Source organism: Trachinotus anak, unplaced genomic scaffold, assembly GCF_046630095.1.
Source record: "Trachinotus anak isolate AG129_WGS33_773 ecotype Australia unplaced genomic scaffold, CSIRO_AGI_Tana_v1 ptg000009l, whole genome shotgun sequence".
Lineage (NCBI taxonomy): Eukaryota > Metazoa > Chordata > Actinopteri > Carangiformes > Carangidae > Trachinotus > Trachinotus anak.
The window spans coordinates 6,498,694-6,525,385 of record NW_027273860.1 but is presented as its reverse complement, the minus strand read 5'-3'; the positions used below and the strand labels follow the sequence as shown (position 1 = coordinate 6,525,385).

Genomic DNA, 26,692 nt, shown 5'->3' with positions numbered 1-26,692 from the left:
TAGGACAACACTGCATAATCCTCTAAACAAGACCCAACAAACACTGGAATTCACCGATGCAGAGAGTGGTGGACAGAGAGAGCTGTATGTGGGCAACACAGGCACTGTACAATGAAGGGAACAACTGAAGAGACAAAACTGAACACAAGACACAAAAGACAGTTACAACACAACTCATGTACAGGTATATAAAACAGCTCACGAGAAATATGGCTTAAGTAATTGTAGCAGCCAGCCTTATTATTGTTAACATACAGACGTATAAAGGCAGTCATAGAAGGTTCAAAGGAGATTGTGATTTGTATTGTCATGCTCTGAAAAGCAGTAGAGGAATGTTGTACCTGGCAAAACAAAAGCAAAACTAAGAAAATGAAAGAAAAAATAAAGAAATCATGTGTAAAAATCATGGAAATGTCCTTTATTATGAGGACACACATGGAAAAATCTAATATACTCTACAAGCTGGAGTCACAAGACTTGAATTAAACATGATCATGAGAACAGAGAGAGAGAGAGAGGGAAAAATGCTGCTGTAACGCTAAAGCTGGACACACACTATAACACTTTTAGGTCTTCTGTAAATTTAACTGCTGCAGAAATGTTTCCTGGGCAAGATCTGAGTGGAACATTCAGCAATTTTCACAAATTAGATTATCTCACCATATAATCTGAAACATGAAGAAATGCTGGTTTTAGACATGTAAAAAGGAAACCAGAACTACAACGCAACTCAACATTGTCCTAGATTTTAAAAAGAAAGCAGACCTTTTTAAGTGATGCTGAATAATGTCTACCATGCTGCACAGCAATAATTCACATGACAAAAGTACTTTTTTATATATGGCCAAAAAAGAAGCATGCTCATCACAGATGAGTCTAATTAAAGTCTGCATTTGGGGACATGTTCTGTATTTACAGTGAGCAGCTGTGCTCCTTTCATCAGTGGCACAGTCACTGTTAAAAGTCTGAAACAGGTTTCTCTATGTAACAACATGATCATTTAAACTATCAGGAAAAACCTGGCACAGTTTCCTTTGACTAATAGGTTAAGTTTTTTTTTTTTTTACTGTGCCACTGTGAAAGAAAAACACAGGTTGAATGCTATATTTTTTACTAAATGACTAAACTAGGATATTTACTTTTCATAATTAACCACCCACTGAAGACAAAAGTAACAAACTGAAAGAGGATATCCTGACATATCACCTTCTCTCTCTCTCTTTCTGTTGGCCTGACGCTCTGTGAGACCTGAACCCTCTTCATACAGCAGAGGTGCAGGTGACACGGAGCTGCTGAATTGCATTGGATCCGCTCATGGATGTCTGTCAAAAGGTTCATCTCTGGTCGCCGGCACTCGTACACATTACACAAGCACCAAACAAACTCTCTTTTTCATTTCTCTATGCACACTCGCTCTCTCACGGTTGGCCACTTGCTCACGCTGTCCTGTGATCTTTCTGCCTCTGTCTCTCTCTCTCTCTTTGGAGAGTCAGTTAAATAAATTACATGTTAATATCAATAAATTAAGTTTCGGACCCTTGTTCAACCCAGGTCAGGAGGATGGTCATGGAACCAAGTCAGCTGACAAACGTTGCTGGCTAATTCAGATAAATCACTGATCTGCCTTTACTGTGTCGTTCTGAATGGGGCCATCAGTCTCCACTGTCCAACACATATGCATCAACACTTGTCTCTGCAGGACACTTCAGGAAGCATTAACAGGATGAAGCTCTGATGATGGCTAATGCTCTGCAGCCCTGCTTAAGTCACCTGAGTCAATGGCAGGCCTTAATGGCACAAAGACATTTAGAAAGCAGGTACTGGTAATATGATCCCACTGGCTCATTGCTCAAACTAGAGCTTGTCCATTCTATTATCTTTGCGGACCACCTGTTACAAACAGTCCCATCATTTCAGGTCTATATTGAACTAAGTGAGTTATGCAACAACAAGCTATAATCTATAATGTAAGAACAAACAGGTAACCTATGCACTGATAGAATCCAGATACTGTGTAAAGTGTAATACTTGGGATCAGTAGACGATCATGGACATTGGGCTATTCAGATTATATTACTGATATGGTATATTGGTCTCATTCCTCTGTAATAAACTGCACCAGTCCATGTCTATTTTTATGTTAATATCTTGCATTGTATAAATATAGGGTCAATATGAGAACAGCTCCATTTGACAGAAACACTCAGTCAAAGAAATACTTCCTTCCTGCTCTGGGCACATTTAGAGAAGAGGTCAGCTGGTGTATGGATGTGGTCTTGCTTCAGATTAGTTCTGTTCTGTGTTCACTATCAATATCTGTTTCTCTGGGTTAGCTTTACAAAACACACTGATCACATAACTGCTGATGATTGTTCTGCAGACCTCCTGTCCTTAGCTGAGATAAGGAAGTCAGCACAATGGAAACACTGAGTCAGGATTTCAAGATTTTCCCAAACCTCCTTAACAAGGTGATGAAGAGAAGAGGTAAGGTTAATGCTGCCTTGAAAACAGATACAAAGAAGCTGTGAGATACACAATGCCACCAACACTGAAATTCTATCTGTGAGGCTAAAAGTTAAAAAAAAAAGAAAAAAGTCTTACTTTCCCCTCCAAGAGTGTTTGGTGGTGTAGAAACAGGCCAGGTCTTTGTTGTCTTTGACGACATTCATCTTTTCAAAGGACCTACAACACAGGAGATCAAAAAAGTAAGTCTTTCTATATATTCAACACAGGTAAGCATTCAGAAAGCAAAAAGGTGAAAGATTTGCACATTATTTGCACATTACTTTAGAGAAAGATTTATGTTTTAGTTACACAGCAGAAGGGAAGTTAACATATAAGCTACCCCCTGACTTTTTACAAGTCATTACTATATCAGGTTTATATAACACACATTCCACCATACTGCAACACACTTAACACAGCCATTCAACATTTTGCAGCTCAGAGGGAGAGACTCCCACCAGACACTCCCTCAGCGACAGAACTAAAAGAGTAAACAGTGATTTTCCATCACTCTGTGACTGACTGATTCTTCAGTGTCATTACCTCAGCTATGAGCCACAGCATCAATGCAGTAGGTGGCACATGACTTCCAATTTATCATAACCCTCTCCTCTTTGATACCCACATTCTCTCCTTCGTGGCCGCAGTTTTGAAAGCTCAGTTTGAAAAGGAACGTGTGGGATACAGTATGCTCAGCAAAAAGAGAGAAGAAGTAAAGGTCTTCCGCTCCATGTTGATATCATAGGCACAAAAACAACACAACAGTGAGCCAGCTGAGCATGTGTCAATAAAGTCTGGTGCAAAGCCTGTGTAGCTTATTGATCCCCTTTAGATAAACACAGGCTTGTCTTAGTGTATTTCTCTGGTGAGTAATTTGAAAGTGAAAAATCATTGTAATTTTACTTTAAGACAGCTAAATGCTGTCAAACCTGGACAACAGATTAACTTGGATCCATTTTAATGTCAATAAATCGGAGGAGCTTCCTTAAAGGTAGGCAAAAACTCTTGGGATGGTTAAGTGTAATACTTTGTGACAGATTGTTTTAAACCAATCAGAGATAAAGGCAAAAAAGAGCATAATAGAGAAAAAGGAAGGGAATAACTGTCTCTCCTATCCTTAGTGCAGTAATTTAACGGCAGCTGCACTGTGACAAGGGGAACCTGTGTCAGCACTCTGCCAGGATCCTGGAAAAATCTGACTCCAGTTTTCCTTCCTCTCCATTTCAGCGTGCAAATGAAACAGGGAGCAGAAAAATAGGTTCACATGATGGAAGTGTCTGGTGTTCAAAGAGAGTGGGACAGAAAAATAGGCTAGTTTCAAGTGCTATAACACTGGGCCTTTAAAAAAAAGAAAAGAAAGAACCTTTTAAAAAAAAAGAAAAAAAGAAAGGGAGCCAGTTTCAGTATCTCAATAATTGACGCCTGTGTTGGAGAAACAAAAGTGCAAGGAACAGTCCGGGGCCAAGTTTTGTATCAACCTTTTTTTTTTTTTTCAAACATGCATTCATGGAGCTGCATAATGATTACAAAGCGAGAGGGCTGATGGAGGGCACAATATAATGTGTTAGCAGCAAGCAGAGAACAGCATGCTCTTTGCTGCTTTAAAAGAGGGCAGTGCAGTTTTTATTATATTACTGTGATGAGTGTAAAAAAAGATTAGGGCAGCTTCCAGGACTGGGTCATGTGATTACCCCTCCCAGCTCTTCCCCTGCCTGTATGCAGATCAATAGGAAATTATTCATGGGCTATCCTTGGGGAAAAAAAAAAAGTCAACAGGAGTACAGTGAAGTAACTATAACTGGAACGCGGCCCAAAGCAAAGCACACATTTACTTAGTAACTTGTTCCAGACAGGTCTCACAACTTTTTAAAACTTAACAAAAATTTTTGATGCTATATAACTAGTTGTTGTTATGTGGATGGTTGTGTGCAGTGGGCACAATCCGACAGTATATACTGCTCTTGCTCTCTGCTTAAAGGATTATTTCAAACCTCTCAATGGGACCTATCTGAACAACTGCAAAACAAACTGTAACAGACTGCATAATACTGGCTAGACCCCAATTAACTAGTCTACAGCCAAGGGTAATGTGTGTCATGGCAGTTAACTCTTAATACTGTGCAAACATGTCTTTTGCTCTGCCTGTTTCTTTGGTCTAAATCTAATTTGCACCCTGTTTCTCACAGCTGTTTGACAAAAAAGTTAGATCACCTGTTTCCTTTTAAAAAGTATAGAAGAATAAGAAAAGTGTGGGTACAAGGGTCAACCTGTCATGTGCTATTACATCATTATATGGTTGTACCCATTTTTACATTGCCAATTAAAATTATGTTGAACATAAAGCTATTAACATAAGTGAACTGGCAGTGCAATAAAAGTAAAATAGACTGAGCAGATCTACAGGGGGCATCTGGACATTCAGAATCACACATGAACTTCATCAAAGCCAAAAACAAAACGAGAATAATAATAATATTCTGGTTTCTGCAAGGTCGTTTTCTCCTTTAAAGCTTTTTTTCTGTGCTGAAGATATGTTGCAATGTCCCTCTTCATTTGCCAATTATATGAAGCAATCTCTCCAGCAAGACAGGAACTCTCAACCCCCCGAAACTTCACACTCCATCTCTTGTGGCTGTAATTGAAATGCATGAACGACTCGCTTTCAAAATACCACACACTTGCCTTTTTTTTTTTCTACACACGACTGCAGGTATAAACATAGAAATTACACCAAAAGCGTCAAAATAGCAAACGGTGATTCTTAAATCCATTTGAGGATGTGCGCTGCCTCCCGATCTGTCAACTAAATCCATGACAAGAAGCATTAACGTTACCTGGCTCTCAAGCAGCTAGCCAAACTACTTCATTGCAGCAGGCCTACGCGGTTAACTATCTGGCTAAAAACAAGCACGACAGCACAGTTTAAGCGATGTCGACAGTGCTGCTCCACTTTAATATAACCACAGACAGCCGCAGACACGTTTGTTGTCAGCATTTGTTTGCCAAATGCAGAAAAAAAAGGGGCTGTGGCAGGCTAATGCTGGCTTGGCCAAAAGCTAGCGGCTAACTAGCACATCACTCAGGTTTTGTGGAGAAGCTAAGCTAGCCGCATTAGCAGCGGGGTTCAATCAAGCAAACATGGAGAAGATGGCTTGAAGAGAGTGGCAGGTGCTAACGTGTGCGTTTACCTGTAAAATCGCAAATGGGTGTTATTCGTAGCCGTCCCTCAGCCCCCCACCCTCCTCTGAGTGCGGCCGGTACTTCTCAGTTTCCCACTCTGATGCTGAAGGTGCTCAGTTACGCCGTATTCCCCCCAACAGGGATCAGGACGCTGCCATATTCCTGATACCAAAAGTGTGCTCCTGCGCATGCGTGAGGCCTGCCTGTCATGCGGCTGTCAGCTGATTGGCTTGTCCAGACCCGGAATTATCGAGATACCCGACTCGAGATCAGTTTTCCATCAGTTTCTGTGGTGTTTGAATTGATGAATATAGCTAAAACCGATCTCGGAACAGTTTACACTGTCTGCTGGGGAACGCGTTTAACAGCATAAGTATTAGTTGCCATTTGGGCAAAATTGAAAGTAACAATTGAAAAAGTGAAGATATAAGGACAGCAGCGGTGGAATATAACACAGTACATTTGCACAAATGCTATACATAGCACAAATTTGAGGTTCTTATTAATTAATTTTAGTGACCAACTCCTGTACAGAATAGTTAAAAATCAACTCTCAGGCAACTACAAGAGTGAAATTCTGCTTTTACAGTGATGCATGAGTAATGATATGTAATGATATGTAAGAGTATAACAGTCATCATGGCCATTTTACTGCATTGAGCACTTTTAATTTTGATAATTTGATACATTTGTCTGATTATACTTACACCCTCTTACTTTTGTAACATGTTTTAGGAATAGTCCAGTATTTAGTATTTAGGCAAAGGATCTGAATACTTACTCCACCACTACCACTACCACGCAGAATACATTTTCCATTTAACAAAGAGTCAAAATATTGACTAATATTCACAATAATCTAATTTTGACTGTCACCTTGCTAAAATGGACTTGGTTAACTGAACCTAAAGAACCAGAGACTAGGTTACACTAATTTTTCTTATCTATTCCTCTATTTACCTCTCACTGCATATTTTCTTTCTTGATATGTTATAGGAGTTTAAAGAATGTGCAAAGGGTAATTCATTTTGTTCATTTTTACACTTGGATTAAATAGGACATGTGTGCCCTCTAGGGATAATGACCCATCAATGCACCATAACCCAAGTTCAGGCTGCGGTATTCATCAGGTTTAGCACCATTAGGCCGACATGAAGACTGAAACCAGCCAGGACATAAAAACAATGAGCACACACACCTAACTGCTTACGTCTAACTGTAACCCCTTACCACATGCACACACACAAGTTAGTCCAGCTATTCTTGGAAGGACATTGCACTGACTTTCATTCATTGTGAACAGACTAACCCTAACCAGAACCACAGAAATGACATTTGACCTCATTAGGACCAGGCTTGGTCCCCATGAGCTCTGCTAATCGCAACAAAGTGAGTGTTTATACCAGAAAAGGTCCAGAAGAGGTGAAAAAAACATATACACACACACACACACACACACACACACACACACACACACACACACACACACACACAAACATACAAACAAATGTGACAAAAAAATAATCAAAGTCAGCCACTGAGCACCATCCTTGAGTGCCTGAAGCTAATAACTGACAGAAGTATGTACCACATATAGATAATTAGTATGTAAAGAGTGTGTTAAACCGCAACTGAAACCATTAGTTGCTGTAACTCTGTAACATGCAAATTACAGTTCATATGAATAATTTTAAACTCTCTTCTTTCAACTCTTTCCAACCCTTCTAACTACAAGAGTTAATATTAAATGAGTATATCAGCTGAATATGTTTGTATGACTCATAACAATAGTTTTATTGTTTCTACTGCTTTTATTGTTTAATTGTTGATTATACGGTACATTTTTGTGCTACTACTTCATTTTCTTTGCATTCCTTTGCTAACCAATGACCCACATTTTTATATAATTAAATTTCTTTGACAATTTGCTAAAGTAGTTCAGTAGTAGTTCAGTAGTAGTAGTAGACCAGCTGCTGAGCATCAACATCCACAAATTTTGAATCTGTCAAAAGAGCTAAAACATGTGAATAATGAAAAGTAACCACCGTGGTCTGACTGACTGCCATAGAACAGCAACCCCAACTCTCACAAAAGACCCCTACTGAACATGGTTTTAAACAAGTGGTTTCTATTCCCTGTCTCAAACTGGAAGTGACTCACCGCGACTGAAGGTAGAGGGGAAACATCTTGGCCTCTGTGACTGACTGATGTTGCACAGTGAACTTGAGCAGGACAGCACAGAGTGGTCACGTTATGAGGCATCTGATTAGGTGACCAACCATGCGCTGCCCGTTAGTCTAATTCAATTACTGCTAGAGAGACATGAGGGGGAAAAAAAAATTTCCTTCTTGTAAGGATCCTCCTAAACAAAATGGATAGTGATCTCTTTTAGACTTCAGTGACAGAAGATAAGGAGACGGTGCTACATTTATGAAGTTTTTATTTGGTTCACACGGAGTCAAATGAGTTTAACTGACAAAGAGGTAGCCATGTTGAGTCCCGTCTGTTGATCAACTGATACATGCATTCAAAGAATACTAAAAACCAGTCTGTTGTTTGGAGGCATTAACTGCCATCAAGAATAAAGAGAGATACAGGTGCTACATGATCAGCAATGAAAAGTGTAAAAGTACAAGTGAAGGAGAAAAACAGTGAGACTACGAAACATAATGGCAATGGCTTTATGTGACTGAATGATGCAATGACATAGGTCATCTTGTTTTGACCAGTAGCTTGATTTTGCCATCTCAACCTAAAAGCTTCTCTATGTAACAATTGAACCTGAATCTGTTAGTATGTAATAGGATATATAGTATAGTGTACATCAGTGTATTTATGGAGGGAGAACACAAAGCAAAGTGAAAACAAACATTGTTTACTGCTCTGCTTGGAGTAATGACGCCATAATAAATATGTAGTAACAGTAATGTGGTTTAACCTGTACTTTAAATAAGTCAATTTAAATTTAAAAATAGAAAGATCTTATCTACTAAATGCCAGTACAATGTAAAATTAAGTCTAAACTCAGTCAGGACATAAGATCTATTCTTCTAGCAGCAGCTTTCTGCATAATTGAAGTATAAAGAAAACCTGTTTTTTTTTTTTTGTTTTTTTTTTTTTTTTTTGCTATCATGTTTACTACAATTATTTCCAAAGCACTGGGCTCATGATCACTTCCACATAACCTTACCTTACCCTTGTAGGCTACCTACAGGGAAGATGTTAAAAAAAACATCACAGTATACCACAACAAGATTTCATAGTCCTTCAAAAGAGTGTAATATATAGCCTACTATAGACTGCTAGGCCTTTCTGTAGCTGTATGCTTGGCTTTCCTGTGACTAGCCCTGCAGCAGGGCCAGTTGCAAAAGCATGTAAATGTGTGATATACATGTAAGTGAAGGAGTGAAGATACTTTCAGTACAAGTCTGTACCAAGACTTGTACTCATCTCTAGCTCCATTCTACCATCTAATGCTAAGTTAAATGGCAGTGTTGAGCTAGAGATGGCAGTACTGCAGAACTTGTACTCATCTCTAGCTCAATACTGCCATCTAATGCTAAGTTAAATGATCTTAGCCCTCCAGCATCTATAGACTGCAACCTAAAAGTCTTGAGAAATTACATGGTATAGGGTGATGTAGACATTACAATACATGAATAAATACCCTTTTCAGAGTGACAAAGCACATGAACTATGGCTGTATTTAACTAATGAACTTTTACAAGACTGACATGAGTAAACAGGAAGGAGATCTGAGTTGATAAAGAAACTTAGATCTTAGCAAGATATGAAAGGGATTAAGAAAATAATATAAAAAGGAAATATAAAAGGACAATATACATAAAAGGACAATATAAAAATACATTTAAGTAGGATTTTAAAGAGTTAAACAAAATACAATATAAAAATAAGCTAAAATACATCAAACCTGTAGACAAGAATAATAAAAATCACAACATTGCAATTTGGCTCAAAGCAACTCAGCTCTTTACAAACCAACTGTGAATGCTTTCATATTACACAAATAAAAATGTGCATCGTACACAACATATGAAAGTTTAAAACAAACTACTTTTAAATGTGTTTGTTATATTTGTTGCATTAATATAATATTATATTATAGTAGTAATACGTCTATATAACGTTTTGTTTTTGTAATGTTTGTGTTGTACATAGCGCCGTTGAACGCACCTCTAGTAACCAAGGTAATGACGCTATTCTCTGTTACCAAGGCATTCTCAAGGCAAACACTAGCTGTGTAGCTAGGCTAGCCAAGCTGCCAGATAATCTTATAGCCATGATATAATCTCCGTTTAACGTCAGCATCTTCATCGAGTTGAACTTTAAGTTTACTTGTGTTTACTTGAACCCTTAATTCCACTATATTACATTTAGCTTGTAGTCTGCTCATTGCGTGGCCTAAATTAGCGACTGAAACATCCATTTTTCTGTTGGATCAGCACAGTCTACAAGCTAGCTAACTTCTTCTGTTGCGTTAACGTTAGCTGCACAGCCACCATGGTGAGTAGCTGCTATGATTTGCTGTTTATCGGTAGCCAGGCCACCTGTTTGCTCTTCGAAGTTAGCATGCTAAATATTTACCGTTACCTCTGCTTTCTAAACATGGTGCACGGTCTGCATTCAGAGACGAGTAAAGTTAGACACAGATAGCAAGCACTTCACACTATGTGTGCAGGCTCATGTGGATAGGCCCTGTCACATATTAGCAGGGGGAAATCCTGTTCAAGTTAGCTGATCAGCTAGGTGTGGTTGCTATTATAATCTTTCGCCGTCTCTAAATGCAAATTCTATTTTTGTTGGCTAGCTCTGTGACTAATTTCTTGCCTTTTGTCTCTACGTAGGCTGAATTTGGGTTTAATGAACACCATCAGAATGAAGTCATCAACTATATGCGATTTGCACGTTCAAAGAGGGTCCTGAGGCTGAAGACTATTGACTCATGCTTTGAGGAACTGAAAGATAGCAGGTGATTGGTAATACTTAAGTTTTTTGGTGTTATTGTTTGTATGTACATTCAGCTTTAACTCACTTAACTTCAGACTCACATTCTGTATAACCAAAATATCACACAGTTCAGATGGCTCTGTAATGTGTGTGTTTGGGTGTGCATCTCTCTCCCTGAAGGCTAGTGGATGAAACCTTCACAGTAGATGAGGTGAGGGAGATGCTGGATGGGCTGCAGGCAGTGGTGCGTGGGGAGGTGGAGATGGAGCTCATCAACACAGCCCACACCAATGTGCTGCTGCTCAGGCAGCTCTTCTCCCAGGCTGAGAAGTTTTACCTCCGACTGCAGAGTGATATCTCAGAACTAGAGAACAGGTGAGCAATGAAGAAGGAACCAGCGTGAGGTTTCCTGTTAATTACTGAGTTCAAAACCTAAAAACATTCATCAAGCATTTGACAGGGGGTAACATAGGCATGCCTGTTCCCACAGGAGTACAAAGGTTTTTCTTATTAATATATTATGGAATATAGAGCAAAGTCAAGATATTTATGGCCGAAACTTGTGTGCATAAATCAACACACTCTCTGGTTTTTGTGGACTCTGATGCAATTAAGATAATAATTAAATTTACTGTAAAAATGTTTTAAAGAAAAAGTACAGCACAGCAGTGTAACAGCTGCACTAGGCCTCTAAACACATAATACACTTTCATGTTCATGGGAAAAGCTACTCTACTTTGTACCATAGACAACTTCCTTCTCAGTAGTGTTTAGATTTAGATCTGTTGCATGTTATGTGCCAGGCTAAAAGGTCATTGCCAAGCTACACTTGCATACACTGCAAATTTAACCTTTTTTTCCATTTCAGTGGTTTTCTTTTCTCTGTGAAGTTCAGTTAGACTGAAAAGCACAAATTCTGCTATCTTCTCACTACATTTTATGGCCAGGTCACCCAAATTACACAATAACATACTTACTCATCCCTAATGGTATTGAACCATGCAGATAATTTGCAGAGATCCACCAATAAGACTTGCCTGCTTTCTGCTTTAAGTTTAATACTGGATCTAAAAGATAAAAAAAAAAGAAAAAAAAAGAATTATAAATATAAAATATATAATTGCAATGTGTCGCCCCAGAAACAATGTCCCTGTTTTTAAAGATAATTTGCAGACCTTACTACAGTGAAGTTTTTCTCTACCTTTGCAAGGAAGCTGTTCTTCATGACAGCTACTGATAGTTAGATCTGTGTGTTATCTTGAGTAACCAGGACATTGCTTAAAGAACTAACTGTTGTCAGCTTTGATATAGAAGTACAGAAGTTACAACAACAACAGAACTGTCAAAATGTTTAGAACTAAAAGTAAAACTATGGCTGGGTACCACAAGGGGTGAATGAAAAAAATGTGTTCTGCGATCTGGGTGAACTACATCTTAAACTCTTAAAATTTATCAGTGTTTCAATAGAATAGAAATAGAAAAAAAATTATGAAGTTACTATTTACATATGTGATCACATGAAGTGTCATTGGTTTGTTGCCATGTGGTAAAATTAAACCCAAAAGGCCATCCCTGCTATTGTTTGTAAGCAAGAATGCCAAGGGTGTTTTTTTTTTCATGTCACAAGCCTGAACATAGAACAATGTGGGCATGTGCATGTGACACCAGTGTGTACAATGATAAACCACATTTGAGTTGTTGTCAGAATGTACTTTGCACCTTTGATATTTTGGCCAAGAAAGTAGGGCTTGTTGGCGCAAATATAGTCCGCTCTCAGAGTACAGGGGTTGTTCTATAGATGAACAATAACTCTCACGGAACAATTGTTCTAAAATTAAAGTTGAACTGAGCTGTTCACATGTCAGCTGTGAAAAAGACATTTGAAAGTCAAACTAAACACGTCATCCTGTTCCTCTTTTTGCCAGTGCGATGGATGAAACAAGGCTTTTCCCTGTTCACATATACCACGTTATCTGATAATTTTCAGTTTTGGAGCAAAAAGTCAAAAATAGAACATGCACAGGTTTGAATGTACTCCTTGTCCTCCATTCAGGTGAACTTCATGTAACTTTTGACCTCTGGAACCTTTCACCTCATTAAAACTCTGTGTTTTGGAAAAGTTGGTTTGTTTGTAATATGCACATGGTGGGCGGATAAAGAAACTCTCAAGCTTTTTTAGTTTGTGCAGAGCTCAGTCCTACGTGACTGATACAGTGTTTAAAGAGAGGAATACGCCCCATGTCTACGTGTGTTCAGCTGCTTTTTAAAAACCACATTTAAGCCTCCCAGAGAGCAGATCTGTTTACCACAGGCATATATCTTATAGTTTATGTGTTAAACTGCCATCTAAAACAAGGGTGTTTATTTCCCTTGCCAAACATTCACAACCGTCAAATACTAGATTATTGCCATCAAAAAAACAACAACATTGCGGTGACAAGCTGACAGTTGCTGAAAGTGATTATCAGATCAATAATGTTAACGTTACATACTTTCTATTTTATAGACAAATGTTTAATTCAGTCTCAAAAAATGAAGACAATATTTTCTCTCTTCTTTTCTTCATTATTCTGCCATCCAATTCTTTGCTCCTCTCTACCTGTACAGGGAGCTGTTAGAACAGGTGGCTGAATTTGAGAAGACTGATTTTAAAACCACTGATAAGGTGAGTGCGCTGTGCAGCTCTGTCATATGTAGGCCTTAAAAAAACATTACCCTAAATCTAGTCGTCATTAATCATGTGTTCAAAGCATATTTACACCCACATAGAATACAGTAACTAGAGAGCAGTGCAACACTCCTGTGTGTTTTCAGTAGTTTTATGTCAGGCCACCTGTCCATGACACGTAGCCATGTGGTTAAGAAGTCACACATCACTGAAGCTGACGTGGTTTTGCAGCACATTAAACAAGAAAAACAAATCAGCTTTGTAAGGCAATACATCACTCTTTCATGGAATTGGCTCTTAGCACCTTTCTAGACAGGTAGACACTAGTCATCTTTGCATTTCTAAGAAAAGCAAGCCTAGCAGATATAGAAACTGTGTGTATAGCAAGCATATCCAATGTGTTTTATATTTTTAAATAAAAACTATCCTGCCAGTGTTTCAGTTCATCTTTTTACTTTATTACCAGATAAACCAGGAAACAACCAAACCCAAGTTAGCACCACTGAATGAAGGTGGGGTGTCTGAACTTCTGAACAAGGTGAAGAAACATATTGCATGGATTATGTGTACTGATTAGTTGCAGAAAGTTGGGCCGTCATTGTCAGGTTCATACACTCACGCTGATCTATGTTAAACATTTCTTCAGGAGATCACGAGACTACAGGAAGAAAACAATAAACTGAAAGCCAGGCTGCGGACTTTAGAATCCCAGGTATAAAACTGAGTCATGTATTTTTTAAGCAGAATTCATGTTTCAGCCTTCTTATTTACATTTTTAACCTCATGCGCTGATTGATTGTTTTAGGCCATGAGCGCACTAGATGAGAAAACCAAGGCAGAGAGAGCTCTGAAAGACCTGCAGAGGGTGCAGGGTGACCAGCAGGTACTGTTCCTCAGTAATATCACCATCGTTTGTGACATTTTGACTTTTCTTTCCATTTTGCCACTTTTATTTTTTTAACTCTTTAGTTATCATCGTATTGCATCTGAACACTTGCTGTCATTGTGCTTCTATCTGCTAACTTGGATCTGAAATGGTATGTATCCAGCTGATCAAGGTGTGACTTTTGTTTGCCACAGTAGGAATAGAGGTCCATTCTCTAGCATAAACATGTAATAGCAATGGTTGCCATTCATTCCACCTGAACTCATATGTTGTTTTACTTTTTCCTTTAAGCTTGCTGCTCAATCCCAGGAGATCAGCAGTCTAGAGGACACAGTGGCAGCTCTGAAAGAGGACTATGAAAGGTCTCTCAGCGCCAATGCTGCCTCCCAGAAGGATCTGCAGGAGAACCTGATCTCTTCCAAACACGAGCTACTTCGAGTGCAGGAGCAGCTGGCCTTGGCAGAGAAGGTACATCACTGTGGTCTTAACCACAACTGACAGTAACCATTGTCTGAAACTGAATGCCCTGAAAACCTATTTTCTCAAGTAGTTTCTTACCATGCTGCTAAAGCTAAACAGTTATATCCTCTGAGTGGTTTGAGTATTTGTGTTTTCTAGTGTGAAGTGGGCAGGGCTCAGTTGGTTAAAGATGATGTGACATACTTCTGTGCACCAATGAGAATTTTGCTAAATTTGATTCATCAGTTGTTTGCTTATGTTTCCAGGCCACTGTGTCAGTCAAATCTGATGACACCACACCCACACTGCCCTGATGATTTCAACTTTCAATATAGATATATATAGATATCTTATGGGTGTTTTTGTCAAGACTTCCACTAGATTGTTGGTCATATAGTCAAGAGCCTACCAAAAACCAAACAATAAGTCAATAACAGGTGCTTGTTATACTGGCCAGTTTTCAGTATGGGTGCATTCAGCTTCTGCACCATTTTCATGTGTTTATATACTGTATGTGTGTGGTGTGCAGGAGTTGGAGAAGAAGTTCCAGCAAACTGCAGCCTATCGCAACATGAAGGAGATCCTGACCAAGAAAAATGAGCAGATCAAAGAAATCAGAAAACGACTGCAGAGGTGAGCATTCAGCAATAACCCTGTAATGCCTGACCCCAGAAATAATGGACAGAAAGTTCTGATTTCTTGAATCTGGAACCTTTATTTGGCCCTTTCACAAAATTTGAAAAAAAACATTACAAAAAATTATTTGCATATAGGTTTTTCCAAATTTTATACATGATTTTACTGCATACTAAAATGCAAATAATTCTGTAATTATAACTTGCTTCAACAGATTAAATGTTCATGTTAGAATATTACTAAAAATTTCAAAGAAAATGTTACTGGAAAATCGTAAAAATCATAATTTTCTTTACCTTGATCCAGTGAGTTGGGAACTATCTTAAAGTGGCCAACTTGGATTGTCCCATGTACTGTGTTTGAATTGTTGTAGTGATAAAGGTATCCACCAGGGGTTGGAAGACAAGTATCAGATTGGATACAAGAGGGTTTTGAGTGAAGTTTTTACCATAAGGTGATGCAACAGGTCTCAGAAATGCTTGTATTAAATTTGATGCATTTGGCATTATAGGTATAAGGATAAAATAGTGCAAACATTTCCAATTCAAAACACTGGTATGGCTCTTTAAATTGAATAATTATTTGTTCTGTTTCTTTTTTTTTTACTCCTGAAATTGGCTTTCAGATTAAGATTTTTGTCTAATATCAGATTTGTACTGCCTGTCTGTTTCAGATATGAGCCCAGTGAATGAGTTCCATCTAAGACAGCTGGTTAAACAGATGTCCAGAGGGTAAGACAGGACCAACATTTATGACTGTGGTTTGGACAAGAAACCACCAGTTTCACTGCTGTAAGACAAGAGAAACAGAAAACAGCACTTCCATGAGGAATTGTTTATTCATGCTTTATCTGGAATCTTCAGTAGTTATTGGCTTCACTAAAAAGCGGGAGCAGGGAAGTTGACAGTACACACAACTGAATACACAAGTGAAATAGAAACAAATGATAGCCTTCTCCAGCTGTGCTTTTTTTCTACAGCTCAATTTGGAGCTCACTCACAGTAGCTAGCAGACTTCCCTCAGTGCTCTATGCAAGTACTATCATGTCCCTGTTTAAAGAGGCCTTGTCCATTTTCTGAACTGGACGGACATATACTGTCTAAAGCTTTGCAGTCTTATTTATCACATGGTTATGGGTAATGTTTAGCTTATTAGAATTGGGTTATTGGTAATTGATATTTCGCTGATCAGTCTTAATTTTAGCAGCCCTTTTTGTAGTCAAAATCCAATCTATTATTGAGAGTTTCAACCCCAGCTTCAGAGTAATGCTTCCTGACCCTTTGAGGGCGCTCTAACGTTCATTTTTATTTCACTAAACATTTAACAGGATTTTCCAAAGTTATTAACTATGATCTGACATTCTGTGAAAGTCTGATTATTGAAACTATACGAAATTTCTTGCATTTTTTTTTTCTGCTCTTGCATATTGAATGACATGGATAGTGACCTAGATTGATTTCCCTACTTCCCCAAACAAAGGGCATAGAATATTTTTGTCTGGAATCTTTAACTGTGTACTTTTCGTATTGCTGTGGGTGATGGAGTGTAAGAGAAAAAAAATATATATATACATGATGTTCATGAAGTAATACTCTTGTAGAGTATGAAACATCTACCCTATATTACACTAGATGTGCATTTGTTTGTATTGTGTCAAGTATGGGGTAATAAAAGCTGTTACCAAATATATGTGTTGTCATTGTAGGTGGTCATTGTCATATTGTTTTAAATTTTTTGCTTTAAGTTTAGGGTATATTTAATCATGAAATTCAAGTGATATTACATATATGTTGTAAAATAACCTATAAACAACATCATTCTTCAAAAAAGCTCAGGCCTTATAAAAAATGTCACAGTAAATATGACAGCGAACTTGCCCAGGGTGTCTCCCTCCTCTGGCCCATTGCATCCTGGGAAAGACTCCAGGCTGCTCAGACACTTTTATAACAATAAAACTACAATATTTACTACAATAATACACAGGACATAGACAAATTAATTAATTCTCAGATAAGATAGATAACACAGGAGTGTACAATCTGAAAGGCTTTAAGCGGCCTCTGATCGCTCCATTTTACTAATAACATGCAAGTACATGAGAGTGTGTTGGTTCAGAAGAGGATTATGATGAGCTGTTATCCAATTAAAGCTGATGGTACAGCTTCAACCACTGTGTGATTTTGTAGACCAGTACATCTGTGAATACTCCTGTCTCTCTTTTTAATTTTTTTTCTAAACAACCTTTTTGTCATTACTGCTTGACTAGACTGACCAGAGCTCAGAGGCCGAAGTTAATAAAGAGGTAGTGCAAGTTGAAATGCTGCACATCCTCATTAGGACTGAGGATTATATCTCAATCATCCTGACTAGGATGGATGCAGACAGCATGGAGTAGACTATGAGCAGTGTGTTCACACACACAGGGAGAAATTTGTGACAAACTTAAGGTAAGATATATTTCATGCCAGTTTTTAAACCTTTACTAGATGGGAAGTGCAGAGAGAGAAGAAGGGGGATGACATGCAATAAGACAAATAGACTGGAGATATAGCATGCTGGCCCCACCAGGACACAGTAAAGTTATGTTAAATTTAAATTTTTATGTGTCAGGACAGACAAAGCCTAGGCCATCAGGAGAAGCTGCATACATTTTTACTACAGTAAGTAGAGCTCTTGTGATGGTATGTTAATTGGTTCTGTATAGTTTAATGCTATTGAAGTTTTTTCCTGTTTATTTTTATTTTTATGCTTTGTTTAGTCATTTAAGTTATTGTATGTAGTTTAGCCTTTAATTGCGTTGTTCTGTAAAAATTATTTTTTGTTGTCAATTCAACACTTTTAAAAGCTTAAAAAAGATCTTGTTTTTGCTTTGTCTGTGTTTACCAAAGTGAATTGAGATAGTGGCAGAGTAAGAACCAAAGTGGTCACCAGTCAGTTAGTTAACACCCCCAACCCCCCACTGTTGTTTTGAGTGAAACTCTTCAAGCCACAGTCTGCCCTGACTTCAACTTGTGTTGGTTTTGTGCCATGTGCACGAGTTGTACACACGACGATCCTTCCCTCCTATAGGTGCAGAAAAAAAAGGGGGCAGGGAGAAAATGACACCACAACAATGTCCTTCCTCTTGTTTGTTTCTACACCAAAATAAAAATCAATGTGCACATTTATACTTGAGTACGTGCATCTGTTTCCTTAGTAGCAGCTGAAAGGTAACTGCCCTGGGAAGACAATTTCAGATAGGATGCAAATGCTGAACTGAGCTGTCTATCAGTGCATGAATAAATCACAGCAAGCAGGTACACAGGAAGTGGTGACTTGTCTCGGTTCCAAGCTCAATGTAACATGCAAGAGTGATAGTACTTCCCGACATGGGGCAAAATCTTAATACTGTCGGATTGATGTACCCAATCACAGTAACTTCCTGTTCCCTTTGACGCAGCATCAAAGGGGTTTTCTTAGTTTCAATAGCGAGACAAAAGCTTCTGTTGTTTGTCTTTTCTTCAGAATCATCAAGCAAGCGTTTGTGTGTGAGAAGTTACGCACATTTGTGAATATAAGCTGATGCCCAGAGTACAGTATGACGTTTAAAAACAGTGATGGTGTGATTTTTAGCAGAATACCAAATAGCTTTACCGTTTCAGTCCTTCATTAGAAATGCATACTGTGTGGTCAAAAGGTTGCTGTCTTGGGTTTGAATATTTCCCTCAGTATTTTTATCACACAACTTTTCAAAGAAAGCAGACAGGCTACAGTATATATTTACTGAAAGTGACACCATGTAACTTTTGAAGGAAGAGACAACACCTTCTTCCCCTCACAAATTGGCAATAAAATTCACCCTTGTCTAGTTTAGCACACTCAGTGGTTTTGCTGCTATATTTTTTACTTGATCTGGCAACTTATGATGGTTAATGACTTTGGATAGATTGAGCTGTGTAACACACTTATGACTTTACCTGTGCTATTGTTTCACTTTAAGCTTTCTTCAGGATTCAAAATGTAGGCCTCAGTGGCCAAAGACAACTGGGGTTGCAGTAATTGAAAACAAGGCTATAGCCACATTAGCGGTTATCTGACCTAAGCGCAGCAGTGCTAGAACAAAAGATTCCAATGCATCACGAGTGGAACATTTCATGGAAATCCATCCAATAGTTGATGTTGATGAGATATGTAATTCAAAACCCCAAATGTCTATGTAATGGTGGTGCTTGAGGAAAAGTTGAAGCTCATTAAAAGTCATTAGGATTCATCATGGGACCTTGACTTTCTGTGTTAACCTTCATGACAATCCACCCAATAGTTGTTTGGATATTTCAGCCTGAACCAATGTGGTGGATCAACCAGTCGACAGACTGACTGGCATTATCATCTCTATTTGTAAGTTTTGCTACTGCTGCGTCGCCAATGTTAGCATTAAAAGCTGTTTACCTAGCAGTCTAGAAGAAACGATGTCAGTTCACTATCAAACTTCATTCCTGCGGTGTTCAGCAGTGGAAAGCAACCCTTTTGTTTCACCTCTATTTCTATCTCTGTCTCTGTAATGTCCTGTCTGCCCTTAAGAAGTAGCGCTGCTCTGAGAGCACATCATAACCTCTTGAACCATGAACACAACACGATGGCTGGAGCTCTGCAAGCCTGGCAAGTAAACAACTGTTAATGCTAATTTTGTCTTTGCAATGATTGAAAAACATATAAATAACAGCTTAAATGGACCTTTAATTGAGATTTTTCTTTCAACTGCTGTTACCAAGGTCTAAGATGAACTATAAATACAAATGTATATAATGTCTGTGGTTCACTTTTTTTGATATTTTTTTTTTTCATACAGATCTTTTCATACATTTCGCCAGATCAATTGTGTCTCTTTGGCTCAGCCTTGGGTTTCTCAGCTTTGTCTCCTGATCAGTTGCCTGGTGTTTTTCACTCAGATGTGGGTTGTGATGAATAACAGGCCTATATACCGCCAGTCTGGAGGCACCGATCAAGGCTTTCAAAGGTTATGCGCGTTAGCACATTTCAGCTATCAGAAACGGCACAGTATCACTTTATGTCTGTTATGTAAAAGTGTCACAGATCATGACTAACAGATACCACCAGCATCTTTAAGTCTTTTCGGAGAATGACTGCTCACTTTGTGTTTTGATTTGTTGATAATTTTCTTTGATATGACAAATCTTCAACATACAATCAATTGGAGCAATGGTATTTAATCAGTATCTCCAGTTGCAAATGTAATACACAGACGTATGCTTGACTAATTAGACAGACTGGAAGGTTTCCTGTTTGTCATCATTATACAGCACCCTGCTGTGGTGTGACTGCTAAAATCATACTACCTGCTTCATTTTATACTGATGATGACTAATTCATGGCATCTCAAACGTTTGTCACCTATGAGCCTCGTTTTAGTTCTCATAACCCCAGTAGTTCGAGAGCTGTCAAATTGTAATAAGAGTATTTTTAAAATATAAATTATCGTATAGCGCAGTAAATGGACATCTGATGCAGATGTAGGTGCTTCAGAGATTCTTATCCATTATGCAGTACCGTAAGGGAGGATTCTGATTGCTCCCAAATTCTGCAGCATGACAGCAACCCCAAGCATACAGCTATAGTCACAAAGAGCTGTCTTCAACAACAACAAGAACAAGGAGTGCTGCAACCGATGGTCTGGCCCCCACAGAACCATGATCTCAACATCATGGAGTCTCTCTGGGATCACATGAAGAGACAGAAGACATCATAAGTGCTTAGTTAAATGCGTTAAGTGTAATAAAACTGAGGTGTCTTAGCACCTCTGTGCACCATTGAAAATCAGGGTTGACAAACACACTGCAAGATAACAATCTGCATCATTGCAATGCATCACCTATGGAAATGACACAAAATGAAATGTCAAAATTAGCATTTAGAAAGGCACAATCCAGTGAAAACCACCACTTCTCAACAAAACTATATCATTGCATTCAACTCGGGATCTGATGCAACTTCGTCTTCTATTTTTGAAAATCAAAAAACAGATGAATAAAGTTTCATTTTGACTTACGACATTAGCTTATGTCTTGCTCCCTTTTCTGCACAATCTGTGTTTCATATGCCCACAGATCAGACCAATACAGTCAACACTGGCAGTTAGTGAGTGAAACCTCTCAGTTTGCCACTTTCTTCAACAACCTGTTCCCAGAAGGAAAGTACTGATATCATGACAAGTCCATTTCCCTGAGCCACACTATGATCAAAACTGAGAAACGCAACCGGCAATTGGTAAAAATCTCAAGACCTGATGGCCCACGCGTTCAGACTTCCTTTATCAAATGTTGATGAGTGAAGCGGAGTGAAGTGAAACTTTAAGAACAAAGCGTGACCTACAGAGAGAACTTAACAAGCCCCACAACACACCCACTAACAAGGAAACACAACCAGAAAGCTGATTTAAATCCCTACTAACTAATAAAGTTTTCAGACCTTGTCATTGTTGCCTTTTTAAGCTCAGACTTGCCGATCAGAATGTGTCACTTCATCAGTTTTATAATGAAGTAATGACAATGATGATGTAGTTGTTTCACTTTATTCAGCAACTAGCTTGGCCTTTGGATGTGTGTTCGTGTGTTTCACTATCAGTTTTGTTTGTGCTTTAGGTGACGAGGTTGGTATGACAGGGACTTTCTACTTTGCCATGTTTAGCCAGCGTGGTCAGCTGAGATTCGAGTGATTTTTCTTCCCTTTGGTAATACCAGTTAACTTTTCACTTCCCTGTTTTCAAAGAGAGTTGTTTTTCTGAGGGCACGTCACATGAATGCTCTTTACCTTGCCAGAAATTGACAGAATATGCACTCACCAAGCACTTTGTAAGGAACACCATACTAATACTGGGCAGCTCCTCCCTTTGCACTCAAGACCATGTGACCGACCTTTTCTTTGTGTCATGGCACATGATTGGCTGACTGGATAATTGCATGAATAAGCATGTGTGCAGGTCTTCTTAATAAAGTGCTTAGTGAATGGATGTGTTAGTGGTGCAGTACATGCTCTACTGTATGAACCAGTCATACAGTTAAATTTGATTTTGATGAAACAAACTCAAATCAGTTAAAGGCAGCAGCTAGTTAGCTCAACTTAGCATAAATACTGGAAACAGGGAGAATGGGGAGGCTAGCCTGATTCTGACCAAAGGTATATATAAAAAAACACAGTCTACACCGATAAACTCATGACATCTTGTTTGTTTAATCCGTGCAAAAACCGAAGATGCAATAATTTTGTGACGTTGTCTGCCTCTGTTATGCTAAGCTAACTGTCTTCTGGCTCCAGCTTCATATTTGCCATACAAATATGAGAGTGATATCAATCTTTTCATCTAACCCTGAGCAAGAAAAGAAACAATCTCATTTGCCAACATGTCAACTTTTCAATTTAAACTAAACCTTAACAGGTTTTATTTCCTCGAAATTACATGTATACAGGAAACATTTGAAACCAGATTGAATTCTATCAAGGAAATGTTGTCAATTTATCTAATCCAGCCGACAATTAAGTTTTTAAGGGATATTGTTTTTCTAAGAAGTCGGAGGCATATTTCTGTTTCCCTGAAAGTTGGAACCTCACAAAATAACATTCCTCACACCATACTTATGCATTCATAAAGACTCGCGGCTCTGACGTGCTGGCAGTGATAAAATACTGAAAACAGCAGTGCTCACCATCAAAAGCCTCCTAGAGTTTTGGGCTGCAGTCACACCTCATGGTTCTGAGTTTCATGTATCACTCGTGTTAAGTGCTCCACCTGCGAACACAAGATCTGTCAAAAAAATCTGCTTCACCTTGAAACTCAATCAGCTGTGGAGGGAGTGTAGGTGTGTTGTTTTGGTTCAAACCCGATGGCCATGGTTCATTGGGTGCAGTCTAAAACTCACTGCTTCCCCGTGAAACTATGGCACACTGTTGTCATTGTTCAAAGATCATACTTTGAAACAATCTGCCTTTCAGTCTGATGCCTGCTGGGTATGTGTGTTCGATAAAGGAGATTTACTTTGAGTCCTCTCAAACAGCATCACGTAACTTGTGGTTAAGGGGAAACTATATAAGAGGGAGGAGCTGTTCGAGTTAGCTGATAGAAACTGTGCTGTAACCAAGAGACTGCTCTCTGCATTTTATCACTGAGCGGGTAAGTGATTTGGTGCACTATACACATTTTTTTTTATCATGTTATATTTATGAATTATTTATCTAAGGTTATAAGGTTTTGATGCATTGTCTTATAATAATATCCTCTGGTTCTTTGTAGATAAAAATGGATGAATTGCCGATCACAACTTTTATTATGACCGTAACTGGTTTTACTGAAACTGTAAGTATTATTTACAATACTTATAAGCCTAAGTGTTAATACTTATAAGTATTATAAGTAAAGTAATTATTTGACATGACACAAGTGAAAAACAATGAAGCGTAATTTAGACAGTGTTAATGTATTCATTCTTGTTAATGTACTGTATGACTGAGATGAGCACAGGAGGTGACACTATTACTCTTTATCATCACAGACAGGAAAAAGCTTCCACATGTGTTTATGTTGCTGTATCTTCAGTATGGTTTCAAAGAATCCAGTAAAACTTAAAACTTAGGACAGAGTTTCAATATGCCAAATCAGTATAGTGCACATAACACATGATTCTTACTAAATGCATTTTATGTCCTTTATTTGTTTTTCAATGGTTCTAATGAATGCGTAAATCACTTCAATGCACTTCATGATCCAGGTACAACATTTATCTGAAGCTCACATCTAGAGGATAGTCAAATGCCACAGTCAGAGTCAAAGCCATGTCAGCATCAAATTTTCCACTGTTTGTGAAAAGACAAAGCCCCGACTCCACTGTTTATCTCTGCCCTATATCTAAACCTGATGCATCTGGGGTACTGAGTTCTGCTGCGGGGGCCCCTTCCTAGAGCCCCTCAGGATCGTTTAACCCCTCAGCAGCAGGAAGTTATGCAGTAGTGTGGTTTCACTCACAGACACAACACCTGCACCTGATACCAGTTTTTTTGTTTTCATTTTGGTTAGCTTGTACGTCACAGACGCTTTTATATACGTTTTATATCCCCACGAGAAACATGTTATGTTCTCTGAAAGCAGTTCACAAGTGGGGTTACACAAGGACAGAAAAAGTAAAGGAATTCCTGACAGAAAGTGAAAAGTATCTGTTGCATGCAACCTTCTTCAACACTGCATTAGATCATTTATTTTTCTGTTTTTAAATCCAGGATGCTTCTGACTATGATGACTATGGTACAGGGCCGACTGAAAGCCCAGGCATGTGTGACAGAAAGTGGGTGCGGGATTTTCGTGGGCAGTATGAACCACCTCTATTCTGGATCATCTTCTTCCTTGGTGCTGTGGGTAACCTGATGGTGGTTTGGATCTACACCACTGTACGCAACCGTCTGAAAACAATGACCGACGTGTACCTGCTAAACCTGGCTGTGGCTGACCTCCTCTTCCTCTGCATGCTGCCCTTCTGGGCTGTCGATGCCATCAAGGGCTGGGACTTTGGTGCCAGTCTCTGCAAAATAGTGTCTGCTGTCTACAAGATCAACTTCTTCAGCAGCATGTTCTTGCTCACCTGCATTAGTGTGGACCGCTACATTGCTATCGTAGAAGTGACCAAGGCTCATAACCTGAAGAGACAGAGACTCTTCTACAGCAAACTTGCCTGCCTGGGTGTATGGTCTGTCTCCGCTCTCCTGGCCCTCCCTGAGTTCATCTTTGCTCAGACAAAGACAGACCAAAGTGGGCGGGCCTTCTGCACTATGGTTTACTGGAACAACATAAACAACCGGACCAAGATCCTGGTGCTGTCCCTGCAGATCTGCATGGGCTTCTGTCTTCCACTTGTAGTCATGTTCTTCTGTTACTCAGTCATCATCCGCACACTTCTGCAGGCCAGGAGCTTTGAAAAGCACAAGGCCCTGCGGGTCATCTTTGCTGTGGTGTTTGTGTTTGTCCTCTCTCAGCTGCCTTACAATAGTCTGCTGATAGTGGAGGCCACTCAGGCAGCTAATACTACCATCACAGACTGTAACACAGTCATTCATTTTGATATAGCGGGACAGGTAGCCAAGAGTTTGGCATTCACACATGCCTGCCTGAACCCATTCCTCTACGTCTTCATTGGAGTTCGGTTCAGACAGGACCTCCTCAGGATTGTGAGGATGTGTACTAGTCTGGGCAAAGGAGGGTACAGTAAAGCAAATGCAGTTCCTAAACGTCCCTCTGTGATGTCAGACACTGAGACCACCCCTGCCCTTTCCATATAAATGCACACTTTCCTTAAATCCTAATCCTGATAGTTGAGCCTAGTGCAGACACGTTTTCATTTTGTTATCCATGCATTACTTTCTAGCAGAGCAGCAATAAAATATTCAACTTTGAAAGCAAAGAAGTCTTTGGAGTTTACATTAATTATATTCATATTCTCACAGTAACAGGAATTTTTTTTTCTGGAATTACCGTATAAACTGTATATTAGTGTAAATAATATTTTTTTGTGTGTTTGTTTCAAAAGTGTTTGTATTTTGACATGCATTTTTACATCATATGTTTGTTGTGTGCTGCTGTGAGTGAATAAAAAAAATTATTTTTTTTGATTTTCAGGAAGAAAACAACAATTAAAAATTAACAAAAAAAAAAAATTTGAAGGATGTTGCAGTTTTCTTCATGACTATTCTGTCCACACAGCACAACGACAAGCAGGAAAGAGTTGCAGCACCCAGTTTCAAGTATTTACCACCAACGAATGCAGGACTCAGTGATGAGATCAGCAGTTTATGTGTATGTAATATACATGGGAAAGTGTTTGAGTGCTTTCACTGGTCTAACGTGCCTAGTGTGGTGGGAAACACAGTTGTGAATGTGGCTAGTCCAATCCACACTGCTTTCAGTCTGACTAGACGATCTCCTGTTGACAGTCTGTGCCATTGTCTCTGCCAGCGCTCTTAACTGTACAACCTTGTCTGTTTACGTATGACTTGGCAGTTTCACAGTGGATGTTAACAGTTTGTACGGGAGGCCATTCAGAGTGGCACAAACAAGGTTTCCCACAGTGGTCTCACAACGGCTGTAGCTCAGACAGGTGGCAGACAGACAGTCAGAGAGACAGGGAGGCATGTATCACTTCCCTGTACAATCAATTCAAATCAACAAAGCACAGGATTTCAGTTTACCAACTTCTAACTGCAACTCTGAATGCTTGGATGCATTGTTCTTTTTAGCTCATGCCAGACAGCCTGCATGAAATTCAATGCAAAATCCAGCAGAGGAGTTGTTATTTTTACTGGTTTAGTCTGTGTCACCACAAACTGACAATATCAAAGCCATGCAAGTCCAGCTG

At 38.9% G+C, this 26,692-nt stretch overlaps 3 protein-coding genes across 6 annotated transcripts in view; 2 read left to right on the top strand and 1 right to left on the bottom strand.

Annotated features, from left to right (window-relative positions):
* LOC139625133 (dnaJ homolog subfamily C member 13) overlaps positions 1 to 5,865 on the bottom strand; it is a 30,722-nt gene extending 24,857 nt beyond the window's left edge. For all 3 annotated transcript variants that reach the window (XM_071484810.1, XM_071484808.1, XM_071484809.1), the window contains exons 1-2: positions 5,694 to 5,865; positions 2,602 to 2,682 (exon numbers count right to left, since the gene is read on the bottom strand). In XM_071484810.1, the coding sequence (XP_071340911.1) occupies positions 2,602 to 2,669 (68 nt within the window). In that variant the 5' untranslated portion in view covers positions 2,670 to 2,682; positions 5,694 to 5,865. The remainder of the gene's footprint in view (positions 1 to 2,601; positions 2,683 to 5,693) is intronic.
* Positions 3,349 to 18,470, top strand: lztfl1 (leucine zipper transcription factor-like 1). 2 transcript variants are annotated; one of them, XM_071484812.1, is made up of 10 exons: positions 3,349 to 3,496; positions 10,551 to 10,675; positions 10,834 to 11,028; positions 13,261 to 13,318; positions 13,788 to 13,859; positions 13,968 to 14,033; positions 14,127 to 14,204; positions 14,499 to 14,675; positions 15,196 to 15,299; positions 15,976 to 18,470. In XM_071484812.1, exons 2-10 carry the CDS (start codon positions 10,599 to 10,601, stop codon positions 15,992 to 15,994), a joined length of 846 nt encoding a protein of 281 aa, XP_071340913.1. In that variant the 5' UTR covers positions 3,349 to 3,496; positions 10,551 to 10,598; the 3' UTR covers positions 15,995 to 18,470. The 2 variants fall into 2 exon arrangements, with proteins under 2 accessions (XP_071340913.1, XP_071340914.1); XM_071484813.1 differs by lacking the exon at positions 3,349 to 3,496 and adding an exon at positions 10,175 to 10,209.
* Positions 18,471 to 20,153: 1,683 nt separating this feature from the next.
* LOC139625134 (C-C chemokine receptor type 9-like) lies at positions 20,154 to 25,994 on the top strand. The gene is made up of 3 exons (XM_071484811.1): positions 20,154 to 23,466; positions 23,587 to 23,649; positions 24,567 to 25,994. The coding sequence occupies exons 2-3, from the start codon at positions 23,593 to 23,595 to the stop codon at positions 25,617 to 25,619; spliced, it is 1,110 nt and encodes a 369-aa protein (XP_071340912.1). The 5' UTR covers positions 20,154 to 23,466; positions 23,587 to 23,592; the 3' UTR covers positions 25,620 to 25,994.
* Positions 25,995 to 26,692: the final 698 nt, after the last annotated feature.